The sequence below is a fragment of the Lycium barbarum genome, chromosome 9, assembly GCF_019175385.1.
Source record: "Lycium barbarum isolate Lr01 chromosome 9, ASM1917538v2, whole genome shotgun sequence".
Classification (NCBI taxonomy): domain Eukaryota; kingdom Viridiplantae; phylum Streptophyta; class Magnoliopsida; order Solanales; family Solanaceae; genus Lycium; species Lycium barbarum.
This window is the reverse complement of record NC_083345.1, coordinates 6,792,807-6,809,731: the sequence shown is the minus strand read 5'-3', so window position 1 is coordinate 6,809,731 and position 16,925 is coordinate 6,792,807. Positions and strand designations below refer to the sequence as shown.

Here is a 16,925-nt window from a genome sequence, read left to right as displayed (position 1 = left end):
TTATAGAGAAATTACAACGAATTTTGTTCACGTTTTTTTTTAACAAGTTTGACAATTGCAATTTAAAGGTTAGCTACCACACACTTAAAGCTATGGTGCCGAACGTAAAATGATAAAGTCTTGAAGAGAGATACACATAGGTGGATCTCGAATTTATTATTTATGAGTTCGTACAACAACCTTAAGTTAATATCAATAATAAACGATTTCACAGTCATATAGATATATTTGATGCATTTCTTAATACAAATACATAATTTGAACAAAAACTTCTGAATTCACATGAACCTAGTGTTTTAAGAATATATCGGCCGTCTCACGCCACACCAACAAAGAAAGAACAGACAAGCAAAATAACCAAAAAAAAAAGGCCTTGTAACAACAACTAATTCTCAATCCCAAACAAAAAGAGATCGATTATATAAATTCTTCATAATCTTGTGCAAAGGAATATAGAAACTTTCATTTTCCTTGATTTTCATAATTTATGATTTTTGTATGTTAATTTACGGGTGAAAAGTATTTCTCCTGTTCCAAAATATGTGGCATCGTTGGGATTTCGAGAGTTAAATTTTTTAATTTTGATTGTAAATTCGAAAATGAAATCTTTAAGTTTTTGAAATAAAATTACATATTTAAAAACTATGTAAAAAGTACTAAAAGACAAAATCATTGACAATTCAAAAAATTTAAAGACATAAAAAAATTGCAATAAAAGAAAACTTGTTTGACCCTTGAAATCTGAATAATACCACGTAAATTGGGACGGGACACTGGAGCAAATAAATATTCTCACCAGTATGGGGCTCACAACTATATCTCGACTCCTGATGAGCCCATGCATTTGAACTGTTATGTATTACACAGATCTTTGTCTCCATTGCCTTGCCTTGAAGAAGAGAAAACAAATAAGAGATTAGAGAATCCAAGTTGTGATGTATGTGTTAGATTCATTTGGGGTGTTCAATCATTCACTTGTTCCTTCAATAAACCTAAAGAATTGATCGCTAATTGAATGCGAAGATAAGCTAAGATGAATTGTTGCCTATGGCTATGGCCAATCGAAATTTATTGTTGAAATATACGGAAAAAAAAAGGACAAATTTTAAATAACAATTTCATGGGAATTTTTTTTAAAAAATAAACTGCACATTTTATTCATCTTCCAAATGCCAATACAAGAGCTTTGAGGGAGTTGATCTATACGACTAGCTCCCTTACAAAAGAAGAATAGGCATGCCTATTCTTGATACAAAAGAGAAACGAGGTAAATGCGCAAATCATCTATGTTACTAGCTTTATAGGTATAGGCTGGGTAATTGTATATCCAAGAGGTGGGAGACCTCCTGTTGATCCTACTCCTATTTCTAAATTAAGTGCAGAAATCATTCTTTAAGGCGGCTCAAAGGTGATATCTGCCTTTCTTTTGTTAGTCTTGCGAATGGAAGGTAGACTCCATCTGTCAACTGTCATGAGGCCCCTCACTGTACTGGGCAGTTCTGCAAAAGCATTGAAGTCCTGAGGCTGCTCAAAATTATGGCTTAAGGAAGCAAGTTTGTCCGCAACTTGATTTGCTTCCCTAAAGCAATGCTTAAGAATAAAATTAACTTGGTTCTTGTATCTTCTTAGCTCTTTCACTTCATCTCAGATGCTCCATGGAGGCTTTGTAGTACCATTGATAACATCAACAAGGATTTTTGAATCACTTTCAGCATAAATCTCCTTATGCTCAGCAGTTATGCACCATCGAACTCCATGTAGGAGGGCTAGTGCTTCTGCTAAGTTGTTGGTTCCTGCACCTGCTTTCACTGTATAGGCATGAACGAGGTGGCCTTAGTGATTTCTAATGACTCCACCACCTCCACACCTTCCTTCTTTGCAGCTACCATCAGAATTCAATTTGACAAAGTTCACTGGGGGTTTGAGCTAGCTCACAGTGAAGGTTTTCTTGAAGTTAATGTTACAAGAATTGAGGTATATCACTTTTTTCCAGCTATGGTTTCCTTGAAAGTTGTTGAATTGGTTTTTTATTACCTGCAAAACAGAGAAGGATATGAGACAAACAGAGTTGTTAAAGTTTATAGGTTCATTACCATATTTTGCAGCACATCTTGTCCTCCATATTTCCCAAGAAGTGGCAATGGGAATGCATTTCACAAGAATATTTATGACTGGATTTGGGGCCTTGATCTTCCACCAATTTATGAGAATCTTCCTATAGGAGCTCTGTTCAACATTGATGCCAAAGCCCCCCCCCCCCCCCCCCCCCCCCATATGTTTCCACAATTGAAATGCATAGTCTCCTGCATAAAAAAGATGATTAACATTCTCAGTATCCGGGTTTTTACAACATATACATCTAGAAGGGTTTACAATGTTCATTTGAGAAATTCTAGCATCTATAAGAATTTTATCTCTCAAAGCCCTCCAGATTATGAAACACATCTTAAAAGAAAGACGTTTTTGCCATGTCATGGTATCAATCCAGTTTTTCTGCCCTTTCTTTCTAAGGATGTTCCAGGCAGATGCAACAGAAAAAAAGCCTTGTTGATTAGCTTTCCAGATAGGCTTATCGGGGATATCGAGATTCAAAATGGAGTTGCTATTCAGGATACATATACTTCATCATGTAGAATTCTGTCCCAAAGTCCTAAATGCCACTGTCTATTTATAATCATATCTGAGATTTTTGCTTGACCTAGTTTGATCTCTTCCGGTAGAAACTTATATAAGGGACCAATATTGGTCCAGTTGTCATACCAAAATGCATCATCACCCCTACCAAATTTCCAAAAAATGAGATGATCAATATTATCCCTAATGTGGCTCATGGCATTCCAAGATTGAGATTGTCTTGAATACCAGCGTTTGATCAAAGGATGGACTCTATGAAAATATTTTGCCATACAAAAATTTCTCTAAAGAGAGTTGCCAATCCTAAGATTCCACCATTGCTTAGCAGTAAAGGAATCACACATATCGTGGATCTTCCTAAAGTTAGCACCCCCCTCTTCATAAGGAAGACTAAGTCTATCCCAAGAAGCCCAATGATACCTTCTTTTCTCATAAGAACCACTCCAAAAAAATCTAGCAATCATTTTGTCTGTCTAGTTAAGGACTCTTTTTGGAGGATGAATGACTGCTAGCATATGAGTGTGGAGTGCCGTTAAAACATGTCTAATAAGTACTGCTCTCCCGCCACTGGAAAGATGCAGATATCCTTTTGATCACCTTTTCCACCATTTCAGAGAATTAAGCAATCATCTTTCTCCCCACATAAAGAGGACATCCGAGGTATTTGATAGGGAAAGGTTGATGATTCATCCCTGTTATTCTGGTGATCCTAGAGATATCCTCTTTTTGAGAGTTAGGAGCCATAATCAAGCAAGATTTGTTTTTATTAATTTGTTGTCCAGATATGTTCTCATAGACTGAAAGAGCTTGCAACAACAAAGATAAAGAGTACCTGCATCCACTGGAAAAGAGAATTATATCATCAGCAAAGGCAAGGTGGTTGATAGAAGGACCATGTTTACTCATGCAAAAGCCATTAAAGTTAATATTGTTATTCAATTCATTGAGTTTTTGAAAGAGAAATTCAGCACATAAAAGAAATAGTAAAGGGGAAATAGGATCTCCCTGTCGTAGTCCTCTTTCTGATTTAAAGAAAGCCTGTTTTGTACCATAGACTAGAAGAGAATATCAATTGCTTGAGACATGTCTGTGAATCATATTTACCCACATTTCACATAAACCCACTCTTTTCATAAGAATACAAAGGTATGGCCAAGAAACCCTGTCATAAGCCTTTGCCATATCTAGTTTTAAAGCAATATTGCCCTTGTAATTATCTTTGTTGATGTCATTGATGATCTCTTGAGCTAGAAGGATATTCTCTGTGATGGATCTCCCTTTCACAAAGCCACCTTGGTTGTCACTAATAATTTTAGGAAGGATCTTACTAAGCCTTGCATTGAGAATCTTAGCAAGAAATTTACTAGTGACATTACAAAGGCTGATTGGCCTAATGTCTGAAAAACTCTGAGGATAAGACACTTTCGGGAGCATTACAATGCAAGTATGGGTGATGAATCTTGGTAAATTAGCACCACAAAAGAATGAATGAATAGCCTTGGTGATATCAACCCCTACAATACTCCAAGCTTACTGGAAGAAGTGAGCAGTGAATCCATCAGGGCCTGGGGAGCTATTAGTATCCATGTTCCCCACACATTCTTTGATTTCTTCCTCGGTGGGAAAAACCACTTGTTCATTATTATCAACATCAGTCACAATAGCATTAATACTGTTTAGCTCAAAGTAATCAGTATATTCAGGCTCTTGGCTAAATAAATTCTTGAAATATCTTACAGCAGCCTCTGAGACTTCTTTAGTCCCTTCCACCCATTGATAATGCTCATTTTGAATTCTGTTGATATTAAGCTTTCTCCTTCTTTCTTTAATGACACTATGAAAGAAGGCAGTATTAGAGTCCCCGTCTGTGAACCATTTGACTCTAGCTTTCTGTCTGAGCATAGAGTCCTGATAGTTAAGGTATTGAACATACTGAGCCTTGGACTTGTTTAGCATGGTTCTAGCAATACCTGAATTATTTTCAATCATATTGGCCTCCTGATCAATAATTTCCTTTTCAAGACTGTGAGCTTCAGAGTAAATGTCTCCAAAAGCCTCTCTAGACCATATACCGAGTCTAGCAGCAACTTTTTTAAGTTTTTGTTGTAAATTCCACATTAGGTTGCTTTGAAAGTTCTCCTCCCAGAAGCTTCTAACAACTCTATTGAATTCCTCATGTTTGGTCCAGAAATTGAGAAATTTGAAATACTTGATATGTTCTTCACTGCTTTTCTTGAAGTTGATTAGAAGAGGTGCATGATCAGAACAAGCTCTAGCTAAGTGAGAAACTGTTGTATGGTCAAACATGGTATACCATTCAGCATTAAAAACCATTCTGTCTAGTCTCTTCTAGATAGTGTTAGGATGATCCCTGTTGTTGCACCAGGTAAAAACATTTCCTGTGTAACCAGCATCTTGAAGGTCACATTCATTTAGGCAGTTGATGAAATGAAAGGATTTGTCAATCTTGTAGCTGGTTCCACCTTCTTTCTCTGTAGCATCAGAGATCACATTAAAATCCCCTACAATTGCCCAGGGACCAGTCATATCGTTGGCCAGGTTCTCCAAATCACTCCACAAGCATTTCCTTAGGAGAGTTCTGCACTTAGCATATACAGTGGTCACATGATATTCTTGGCATGTGTTAATATAAGTGATTTTTCAAGTAACTTGTTGATCAGTATCACTAATGTTATCAATGATGTAATCATTGGACCAAAAGATCCAAATTTTGTTATTGATATTGGAATGGCAACCTTGCATGCCTAAAAGTCTCATACACTTATCCATGTGTTCAACTTTTACAATAGGTTCTTGAAGAGAGATGAAAGATATGTTATATTGATTTTTTACAGTCTTTAGTCTCTCAAAAGCACTGAGTGATTTAACACTCCTAACATTCCAGGATAATGTGTAAATCATTTGGAAATTGATGGGTTAAGACCTTTGCTTGAAGGTCCGTTATCGTTGGGAATGATCACCCGACTCCTTCCTGTTTGATCTTTGGTCACTGTTTTAGTATGGCTAAATTTCATTTCAGCAATCACCTGTTGGGTAGGAATCATAGGTACATCCAACTTTTGTTGATCCTCTTCCATCTTTTCAATTTCAATATTCGGGGGATTAGCTTCAGTAGAGGTTTGAGTTTCTTCTACATCTTCCTCAGACTTAGATTCAAAGTGAGCATATTCATCTTTGCCCTTTCCTTCCTGTTGAGACTGAGCATCTACAAATTCAATATCATTTGTTTCATTATAGACCTCACCCATCCCAGGATCAGGTGGTTTTTCTGGTAATCTGTTCACAATTCTAAGAATGGAGTCCTCTGGTTTGTTTTCTTTAGGATTCCCATTCTCAGTTCCATGATTTTGTATCATGAGATTGTTATCAAACTGACCATCCAGCTCTGAAACACAAGTCATCTAAAGAGAATTATCAGTTTTGGGTCCCAGAACTAGAACCTCTTGAAGAGCAATTAGCTCAAGTGAAGTATCTTCACCCTTATTGCTAGACTTGCTTGTTGGATAAACTTTTTTCCGTGGCACTTTTATTTCATAAGGTGGTTTAGATTTCACAAATGAAGAGTTTTTCTTAGTTCTTATACTTCTCCTGAAAGTTAAGGTATTGTCATTGAGAGTGAGTTCTTTTCCTGAATTAGTAGCCTCTATTTTTTGGTTCTCAAAAGTAAACTCAGCGAGCATTTCTTGGTTCTGATTTTCTTGGTTCTCAACATTGTTCCTCGTTGGCATTTCATGTGTCTGTTGCGTTTGCTTCTCAATACTTATCTCTGTATCCATAGCTTTTGTATTGTCTACCTTCTCTTCTTGATTCTCATTTTGCCCCCGTTGAGTTTCAAATTTGTTGCTGATTTGAATACTATTTGTACCAGCCTGTTGAGAAACTAGAGAATTTTTTCTTTGCTTGTGCTTGCCTTTGTCTTTTCCTACTGTAGTCCACCCTTAATCACCTTCAGATTTTCCATTTTTCATATTATTGGTATGAGAGTTGATAGTGTTGATGATAAAAGCATCAGAATTGTCATCAACTTGCATCGTATTGAGGGAGGTCGGGTCTTTGTTATTACCCTTGTCCTCCGAATTTCCAGAATTCACAACTGTGATTGGCATTTTGACATTCTTCCTTAATTCAGGGTGAAGGATTCTACATTTGTTCTCACAATGACCTTGGATTTTGCAATGGTTACAATATTCGGGGATAGTTTCATGTTCGATTCTCCGAGGATGATCACTTCCTTGCCAGTGGAATCATTTGTTTTTATCATAACTTCATGACGAAGAGGCCTAGTCAAGTCAATTTCTACCTTCACCTTAGAAGTGGTGGGTCGGGTCTTTGACAATGTCGCCTTATCAGTGATAATGAGAGCACCTATGGGATCGACAATTCTTCTCAAGGCATCCCATTCAAAGTAGTGCCATGGCAATTCTGGCAGGGTAATCCACACCGTGGCAAGAGAAGTTTCTTTCTCGGGTTTAAAATCGGTGGTCCACTTTGAAGTCTCATTTGCATACCACAAATAGGAATTGCTTCCCTACCATAAACATTCTTATGGTCTTCATCCAAATCAAAATCAATGAAAACATGGTGCATGTTATACGCTCCAATTTGAACAGTACCTTTAGTCTTAATGATTCGATTGAATTCAGAACGAATGCGATCGATAGAAGGTCTGATTCGAGGGAACTTATCGATAACAGTCAATCAGCCTGTCTCCGCAAGTTTGTCATGTTCTTCCTTTGTAAAGCTTACTACCGCTTTTCCTCCAACAAATTCATATGGTCTGTGAGTTAGCGTGATCTTTCTCTTGAAATTATTGTTTGGTTTTTCCATAATATTCAGAAAATTCAGCGGGGTTGTTGGGTTTGCTGAATTTGGGGCATTTTCTTTTTGATTTGCAATGACAGTGGTAATATTGAAAGGGGCATTATTTGGCACAGTAGGAAGTCGGGGAAGAGGGGGAAAAGCTTGAGCTAGAGACACAGGCGGGTCGGGGGGTCATGGGGTTGGTGGTCTAGGTGGGACGCCGGTGAAGATCGATCTCATCTCTGGTCGGAGATGATTGTTTGGTCACAGCAGGTTAACGTTGGAAAAAAAGTACCCAAAAGCTAGAGAGAAGCAAGACTTTCTCTCTCTTAGTTACTGGGGAACTCTCCTAGGAGTTTCTTGCATAATCATTGTCCTCCAAACTTAAAGCCCAACTACCATGGTTTCAGAGTTTGAACTATGGATGCTACATCTTAAAAGCTCATCCACCAAAAGTAGATATGCCTATCCTTAACAAGACAACTTATTATTTTTTTTTTATTTTGATTTTGAACAATGGTTATTCGATGTCAAAAACTACTACTTGTACTACTATTATAAATCATTTGGAATTTTTTTAGAAATAAGTAGCTTAACACTTGAGATTTGATGGTAAGTGTTAGATATACAATGCTCGAACAAAGATAGCAAAAGTGAGGAACTTCATCAAGTAAAACTCACAATTTTCCAAAATTCGAAGTAAATTTAAATTACAGCAAGTTCGACAATAAAGCTAGACATTAAACTTTCCCTTCCATCTGGCTACTCTACCACGAGGCTTTTACCCCAAAAAGAAAACCAATCTACATTTCCAAGGTCAAATTCAAGTAAATAACTGTGATGCAAATGTAGTAATACTATGAATATGATCAATCGCTTTTATCTTTACAAAGAAGACCTCCACCGACGTACTTTCAGCTAAAAATAAGAAACTTAACCGGTACATACAACTAATGTTAGTCAATCAAAGCTGTTTAGTCCAGTCAAAAGGCCCCCAATCTCTAGCAAAACTTGCAACAGCTTCTCTTTGTGTGTCCACTGATTCACGCCTCTGACGCTGATGCATGTCTTCAGGCGGCAACTTCAGCATCCCTCTTACCACATTGAGGCCAAAACTGCTACTGAACTGTTTTTCATCGTCAATTACATGAACGAACCCCTTGTTTAAGCCAAATTCAACATGGAAGTAGGGAAAATCCTTTGGGATTGAAGCCCGCAACCCCTTTACACTTGTATCTATGAGCTTCTTAGCATTGTGTTGACTCCATTCATCTTCCGCTTCATCAATTGCCTACAGTGAGTATTTGTTAGGAGCAAGTGTAGAGAAGAACACTACTTCAATAAGTCATGGCGACAAATTGGACTTAGAAGAAAGGGAAAAGAACAAGTATGAGCTTGCATGGAAGTAATAACCATACGAGTATCTCTAGCAGTAAATGACTATCTTCATTCTTTGCAAGAAACAAATCCTAAGCAACTTGATTCTGAAAATCCAACGGGTCTACTATCAAGAGCCAAAAGACAGTTCTATGTTTTCTTTCACAAAGATACATGAGCATTAATTAAAAAGAAAATATGCAATCGTGAGAAAATCAGTTTCAATATAAGCCTAGCACATCGTATGACCTTTTTATGACTGAGAAATCCCAATGGTCAGTGATGACGGTTCGAAACTTGATGAATAATGACCTGCCCCTCCCCCCCTTCTCCACTTAAAACCAGACTTTTGTCTACGGCAGGGTTCAACCCCGTCACACGCGCCTATCCCACATCACGTGTTATGTCCTTACCACTAGACCAAATCCTGGGGCAATTTACAAGCACATCCTATGATTTGTTAACAGTAGAAGACCAAAAAACGAGACTTACTACCACTGCACCATAACAGCAGTTCATATTTCAAAGTTCCTGACCAAATCCTAATCATATTTGACAAAAAGCCAACTGGTAACCCTTCAGATGCTTTATCAAAACTTCCTTCATATCAAATTTACGAAAGAGGCAACATCATATTTTTTAAATTCCAACTCAATCCAAACTTGATTCGACAGACAGTTGATAGAAAAATAAAACGGACAACACATAGGATGGTTTTGCATACCTTCTTAAAGTACAAGGGTGCTTGCTTTGCAACTTCTTTGGGCAACGGAATGCACTCTACCAAACAATGCCGCTTCTGCCGGGCCAAACTCATCACAGTCTCGAGGAAGACAACATCCTTCTCTTGCTTTGCAAACATCATAATGAGGCACTTCTTGAAGTTCCTAAACTCCTCCCAGACATTATCATCCAAAGATCTTGTAGCTGATTCATGCTGTTCCGAGAGAAAACAATGATCATTACAACAAAAACAGCAAAGAAATTGGCAGCAAAGATAGCACTATAACAAGATTTTTAATGTCCTGCAGTATCTAAAGCAAAAGAAGATAATTTTTTTCTGATATAAATGATCTCTTCTTTTTATCGTTACAAGTCAAATTAAAAAACTTCTGATATAAACGATCTCTTGAAACACTAAAAAGCGGACAAATAAGGAATATGGAGCTCAGCTTTGCTAATAAGACAGTCCACCCAAGGAGATCTAGCAAACTGAAGATTATTTCTTCAGAATCCAATTAATTGGTTGATTGTAAAGTTCAGATGAATGAACAAAAATATAACTTCATAGATATATGGCCAGAGAAGAGCTCAAAGTTACCTGCATTGTCAAGATGCAGCAATGACCTGGAGCAATCGGCCGCCATACTGGCAATGATAAGTAAGTGAAGTTTGCAATTGCAACCACCAGGTGCTTTGGTCTTGTTGGATTCTCAAAGCAGAATTGGCATCTCTCCTGTTGAGTCAAAATGCGCCTTGCATGATTAGCAGTCTCAAGAGATCTTTTATTCTCCGACCCTCCTTTCTTCCGGGACTTTGTCCTCGGCCCATCATCATAATCATACTCATCATCCGCCTGACCAAACGTAGTATACTTTTTGTTTTGCACTATCTTCTGAGCAAGATGCACATCCGCATCCTCTGATTTATTCTTTTGGCGAGCAGATAGGTCATGCATCACATATCTAAAAAAAATCAGAGCCAATACATTTATTATGGGTAGGCATTGAAACAAAAAAAAAAAAAAAAAAAAGGGGGAGCCATTTCCCAAGTCAAGCGAGCCCCAACTGACAATTCAGATCCAAAAATACCTGCTTGTGCTCCCATCAATCTGTGGTCTACTCAACAAATCATTAGCAGTTTGTTTAATTTTCATCTCCTCGGCTTCTTTCTGGAAAAAGAAAGTGAGACATTGTAAGTTGATCACAATCATGGAAACCTAAACAGTCAGCTGTGCTTTGTTGGTGTGCTTTGCTCAGTATGATAGGTGTAGTAGCATAGAAAGTTTATTAAGTTGAAGTACTGGGATTACTGTCCAGTGTTCAATTTTTTTGTACTCCAACGTTCACTTTGGTAATATAATCAGTTTATTTAAAAAAAAAAAAAAAAAAAAAAAAAAAAGATATCATTTTTGTTTAAAAAAAAAAACAGTCAGCTCGAGATAAGTGTCATTGAATCTTATAATAAAGCTCCCTACTTTACTTGCTTACAGAAACGGCAGCTGCTACCAAGGAGATGTTTTAACTTCGTCACTAACTTTTTGAAGAAAAAGGTAAGGAAGCAAGAAAAATATAATCTGATAATGCCATCAAATTAGAAAAATTACTGGCTAGAAAATAGACCCAGGATAGATGAATCATTATGGCCACTACAACCATTAGATAAAGCACATAACATGTTACAAACTATTGATATGTTTTAAAAAGCCTGCAACATCAAAAATCAGTGATATCACTTCAGATACACATGGTCTTGACTAACTGTCAAGTTGTTTTGAGTAATCCACAAAAGTGAAGGAATTTATTGCTCACCAGCAGTTTTTCCGCTTCATCATGCATCCCTTTCATTCGCAGCTGCATCACTTTTGCAGCTAACTGATTTGCAGTCAAGGCTGGTTTGACATTTGTTGCATCTTCACTTGGTTTCTCATATACCGGTAAATCTGGTTTTGATTCCAAGACCCCTGGCTTCAGATTAGAAGAATCACGAGCATGGTTGGAATCATCACTCTTTTCATGCATAAATTCACGCATAAAATTTCCGTCGTTGGAGAATTTATTTACACTAGAAATTGCAGTGGCAATAAGTCCCGCATCCGCATTGGATATTTTCTCTTTGCGCCATGAAAAAGAATCTTTAAGGTTGGGCACTCGCATTTTAGAACGACCAGGGGATGTCTCCTGCAAGCACATGCTTTATGAGACTACTAACACCAATAAAACACAAATCAAAAATAGCCAAATTGTTTCCTCTTTAATAAAGGGAACAGCAGAGCTTTCCTTTTGAACTTATAAGGAGTGAGGTCTAGTTCTCAGATCTCAGAGTAATACATTGTTAAGAGAAAAAAACCAACACTAATTTAACAAAAACTTGATATTCAAAAGTCATTCCGCCAAATACTAAAATTACAAATATACAAGTGTAAACTGTGAAGAATAACCAAAGCAATACAAAGAAACTAATGTTGTCTTATAGTAAATTCACCAGCTCTTATCTGAAATTACCTTTCTAGCATAAGTCTGATTTCTTTTGTTTGCACCAGCTTCTTTGTCATCCATTACCCCTCTCCTCCTATCATTGATAGCATGAAGATGAGCACGGGTTGGTGCAGCTTTACCGGAAGATGCAGAAACAGCAAGCTGACTAATTGAGCCCCAGCGTTCTGCTGCCACCTGTAATTGTAAAAGTTAGAAAGTGACTGCAGTAGAAGTGCAAGACAACTACTCAAATGCCAACCTCATCAAGCTTCCGTCCTTCACGATCTGCTTGTTCTTGAGCTCGTCTCAAGGCTTTAAGCCTCCAACTTGCACCTCCATCACCAACAGCAGTTGTAGACAGAAGTTGGCTGCCACCACTCTTTGTTCCTTCTGGATCATCAGGATAACCACTTCCGCCATCCTTCAAATATGGGTTCAATTCTCTAGGATTTACTTTTGTCACCTAAAACAAGAAGCATACAGATGCCAATCTGGTCCAGTAAGTACATAACAATATCAAGCAGTGCGAGAATTGAACAGGAGTAGCAGCACTTGGTATAATAAAGATTCAGGAGGTTTAGTCACCATGCGTTCAAACTAGATCTCCTGATAAATTGGAATAAAGACATAAGTAAAATAACGAACAAACAGAAGAATCCCTGAAGACTGGATGAAAAGGAACTCATAGCATGATGGATTTTTCAATGTGAACAATATATGACATGGCAACTAGCTCTAGCTCTTGCATCGTTAACATGAACGAGCTGATTAAAGCAAATTACATAATAAAACAAAGGCATAAGGCTTGATAAGCAAGCCCGCAATACTGTCCCACAATGAAGATATGAAAATGGAAAGAGACGACATCCAAAGTCGCACGAGATTATGAAATCAACTAGAAATATACCTCTTCAGCTGGAGTCTCCTCAGCTGAACAGTTAGAAGCTGGTTCAGGAATCTTATCCATGTTGTCTTTTGGCTGCAGCATCCAATCCAACCCCATTTCTCTTCTCACGAGTTCATGATCATTACGCGACTTAGATCCATCAAAGTTGTTATCTAAAAATTCCACAGAGAAAAATAACTCAGTAAATTACTCCCTTCAGTTCATTTTGGGGAAGGGACTGTCCGCAATTACGTGGAGAATAACTCAATCTATACGTACCCAGCAACTTATCTTGCAGTTCATCACCCTCGCTCCGCCTTCGTCTGTCTTTGTTCCTTTTCTTCTTTTTCTCACTTTCAGACTCAGATGAAGAACTTCGACTTCTTGCTTTACTTTTTCCATCCTTGTTTCTTCTCTTCTTACTTGTCTTCCTACTACTGCTCTTTCTCTCATAATCAGAAGCATACTCACTGTCACTTCCATCTGAATACGAGGACAAATCCTCATCTGAGGCATACCACTTCTTTTTCTTTGACCTCGCTCTTATTTTTTCAAGGTCTTCATCATCTGAACTAGTGCAACGAGATTTTTTCTTTTTCTTTCTCTCCTTTTCCTTCTTATGACCAGATCTCCTCCTCTGTTTTCGAGAATCATCCGAGCTTTCATCCTTTGCCTAACACCAAATGGGCCACGAGCATCAGAGGCATTTATGACTTCTCTCATACACAACTAAAAAACCCAAGAAGTGAAAAGTTAAAATTTTACCCACCCAAACAAAAACAAAAAAAAGTTTTCCCACAAATTTCAAGAAAACAGTCACACAAAAGAACAAAATTTATCTTTAACACCAACAGGACTCATGCTACTTCCTCACGATGTATTTCTACTGTTTGATGAGAAAGTGTTATTAAGCTTACCTTTTCCACTGCTTCGCGTGGTATGAACTTCAATCCTGAAAGCATACTCTTGATTGTCTCGTAACACCAAATCCGCTAGAATTTTACCTTTTCAAAACCCTAGAAATCAAGATCAAATAAACCACAAATTAGAGTAGTTGCGTGATTGCAGCAACAAAAGATTATCACTTTTATTTTTTTAATAATCGAGAAATTCTCAAGGCCCAATGGAGAATGGTTCGAAGCTCGATCAACAGCTTCTATTACAACAACTGAAAGACCACAAAATACTGGCAGACTTGAGGCTTAAAAAAAAAAAAACAAAAAAATTGCAATTCAATCTAATCCAGAATTCCTAATTTCCCATTACTAGGTAAACTTAATCCCTAGAAAGGAAAAAGGGTCAAAAATACCCCTGAACTATTCGAAATAGCTTAAATTTACCCTCCGTTATCTTTTTGGCTCAAAAATGCCCTCGCCGATATGTTTTTGGCTCAAAAACCCTCCAACTATCCAGCATAATTCAAAATACCCTTCGCGTCGTGTTAGGGACTAAGGTTTCTTACTCGTGTAAAAATTGAAAAGTTACTGAAAGAAAAAACATGCTATATAAATCGAGGTAGAGGTAAGAAATTTTTGATAAAACTCTTTATACAATCACAATTTTATTCCCGCACTCCAATTTTACTTGAGATTTTGGAAATAAAACTTTGGAGCCAAATACACATGAAAAGAGCATACTTTAGGGTTAACAAAAATAAAGCAATGCAACCTAATTCAAAATTCCTAATTTGCCAATTCCTATTACTAGGTAAACTTAATTAGTTCCTATATTTTTCATTGAAATTAGGGACTAAAGTTTTTACTCGTGAGAGGAAGAGATGATTAAATAAAAATCGAGAAGTTACTGACAAAAAACATGCTATATAAATCAAGATAGAGGAAGAAAAAAAAAGATAACTGTTTTGGCAATTCACAATTTCACTTACGGGTGAATTCGCGGTGGTAATTCGGTTGAGTTTGGCGGAGGACAAATCGGCGATCAAGTTGGTGGGCGGTATAATGGGATTGATTTAGTTGGGCCTAATGCGAATTCTTTGCACCGCCTTACTTTGGTTCAGATTGTATTTGGATGGGCTGCTCTTTCGGCCCATTAAAATGGACCCTCAATGCTAATGGACTTTGTTCTCCTCTGAGTGTCTCAACGGACAACAAATGGATTTTTTTTTGTGCGGCATGCCCTCCAAAGGCATAGCTTTTGTTCTTCAAAATTGAAATCTTTAATTTTTGTTTTTCGCCTAAAATTTATGGAATTTCTGACCAGTTAAATATTAAAAAAATTTGTAAGGCAGAAGTTTGTAGTAAAGTTAAGCCTATTCGGACAAAGTTAGGCCTATTCAGGCAGAAGATTTCTTGCCCAAAATTAGGCCTATTCGGGCAAAAGTTAGGCCTTAAGGTAGAGATTTGTAAAATTTCAACTAAGTAAAAAAAAAAATTGCCTTAACCTACCTTGTGAATCCAAACTCTACCTTGCGATTTTTTTAATTTTTGACTGAGCGGGGGTTCTAACCCGATACCAAGGGATTTTTAGCGAGGGGCAAAAATTAAAGACCAGTGCCTTTGAAAGGCAATCGTGCAAATTAGGGTTGCGCATGGTATGGTAGATATAGATTACCATACCAAAACCGAATTTTTTTTATGCCGCAATTTCGATATTATGGTATTCGGTACGGTATTTGATATGTATTTTTAAAAAGTTTGATAATCGGTATTCATAAAGAAAATATCGAAATACCGAATACCATACCTAAGTATATAATTACATATACAATTCATATATCTTAGTATTATAATACTAACAAATATATAAACTAATATTATTAGAAAACTAATTGTTTAAATGTTGGAACTTTGATTACTCTATCTTGATTAAATCTATTTTTTATGTAATCTTTTGAATATTTTTACATGTATAAGGTGCTTAGTGCATAATAATTGAGACGTTTCTTAAGTTGAAGTCGGACAAACTATGGTACCGATTTACCGTACCGTAAAATACCGAAGCCAAACTTTAAAATACCGAATTGATTTGGTACGGTAATGGTATAGTATTTTTAGAAACCGAAAATCGAAACTATCATACCGAAGTTTCAAATACCTTACTGTGCCCACCCCTAGTGCAAATGACCCAGGAAGAATGTTACACCTCAGGAAAAAAAATTGAGTCCATGAAATAATTTTGCGGGTGAACAGTAGACGCGGAGGAACAGTACCGATGAACAGTAAAAATCAGAGACTAAAAAAAAAAAAACGAAAAAAAACTGATTTTTTTTCATTTTCTACCCCTCTCTCTCACTCTAAACTCTCTCTAAACCCTCCTAAAAGCTCTCTAAATCTTTCAAGTTGAACTCCTCCAAATCAAAGCAAGATTTCATCTTAGGAAATTGGAAACTAGTTAGGAAAGGATTATAGTATTTGGTGCTTGATGTGTGGCTGATTATTGAAGCTTGGAGCTAGGATTTTAGTTGAGTTTTCTGGGCAATAAGGTATGTAATATACTCTATTCTTGTTAATTAAGTTATTCATGGGAGAATTCCCTAGTTTAAAATGAAGGGAATTATGTTATGAAGTCATAAATTAGTTGGTTCATATGGTTGCCTTGAGGGTTGTTTTTTTATTGGAACTTTGAGAGATTTATAGGTGCTTATATTGCTATATGAGGTTGTTGATATTGTTGTTGATGTTGTTGATAAGTTGTTGTTCTTGAATTTGGGAGAATAAAGTGTATAAAGATATTGTATACAAAGCGTATACCGGGCTGTTTTGTGCCGATATTTGGGGCTATTTTATGTAATTTTCGTGACTGTTTTGTGACAATATTTTGGAGCGGTTTTATGTAATTTTCGTGGTTATTTTGTGACTATATTTTGGAGCTGTTTGGTATAATATTTGTGGCTGTTTTGCGATGATATTTTGGGGACTGTTTTATAGTCGTTATGGACTGTTTTGTGGGCTGGAATATCGGGGGATTGGCTGTAGTTGTTGTTGTTATATTATGGATATACAGAAATAAGGAAGTGTATACAAGCATTGGCATCCGAATGCATGTTGGGC

At 37.0% G+C, this 16,925-nt stretch overlaps 1 protein-coding gene across 2 annotated transcripts; it reads right to left on the bottom strand.

The window, feature by feature from the left end:
- Positions 1 to 8,100: 8,100 nt before the first annotated feature.
- Positions 8,101 to 14,935, bottom strand: LOC132608970 (uncharacterized). Of its 2 annotated transcripts, XM_060322792.1 has the most exons (11): positions 14,801 to 14,935; positions 13,833 to 13,931; positions 13,195 to 13,588; positions 12,937 to 13,088; positions 12,289 to 12,492; positions 12,057 to 12,224; positions 11,364 to 11,732; positions 10,644 to 10,723; positions 10,154 to 10,517; positions 9,557 to 9,769; positions 8,101 to 8,746 (listed from the first exon to the last, which is right to left on the bottom strand). In XM_060322792.1, the coding sequence occupies exons 2-11, from the start codon at positions 13,875 to 13,877 to the stop codon at positions 8,420 to 8,422; spliced, it is 2,316 nt and encodes a 771-aa protein (XP_060178775.1). In that variant the 5' UTR covers positions 13,878 to 13,931; positions 14,801 to 14,935; the 3' UTR covers positions 8,101 to 8,419. The 2 variants fall into 2 exon arrangements, with proteins under 2 accessions (XP_060178775.1, XP_060178776.1); XM_060322793.1 differs by lacking the exon at positions 14,801 to 14,935 and having other exon boundaries at positions 13,833 to 14,144.
- Positions 14,936 to 16,925: the final 1,990 nt, after the last annotated feature.

Bases quoted from the DNA above. Each gene is read 5' to 3' on its own strand.
- LOC132608970 (XM_060322792.1), bottom strand. From the start codon at position 13,877: ATGCTTTCAGGATTGAAGTTCATACCACGCGAAGCAGTGGAAAAG. The intron at 12,225-12,288 runs GTTGGCATTTGA...TTACAATTACAG, and splicing joins AAGGACGGAAGCTTGATGAG to GTGGCAGCAGAACGCTGGGG. The intron at 9,770-10,153 runs GTAACTTTGAGC...CTCTCGGAACAG, and splicing joins GCTGCATCTTGACAATGCAG to CATGAATCAGCTACAAGATC.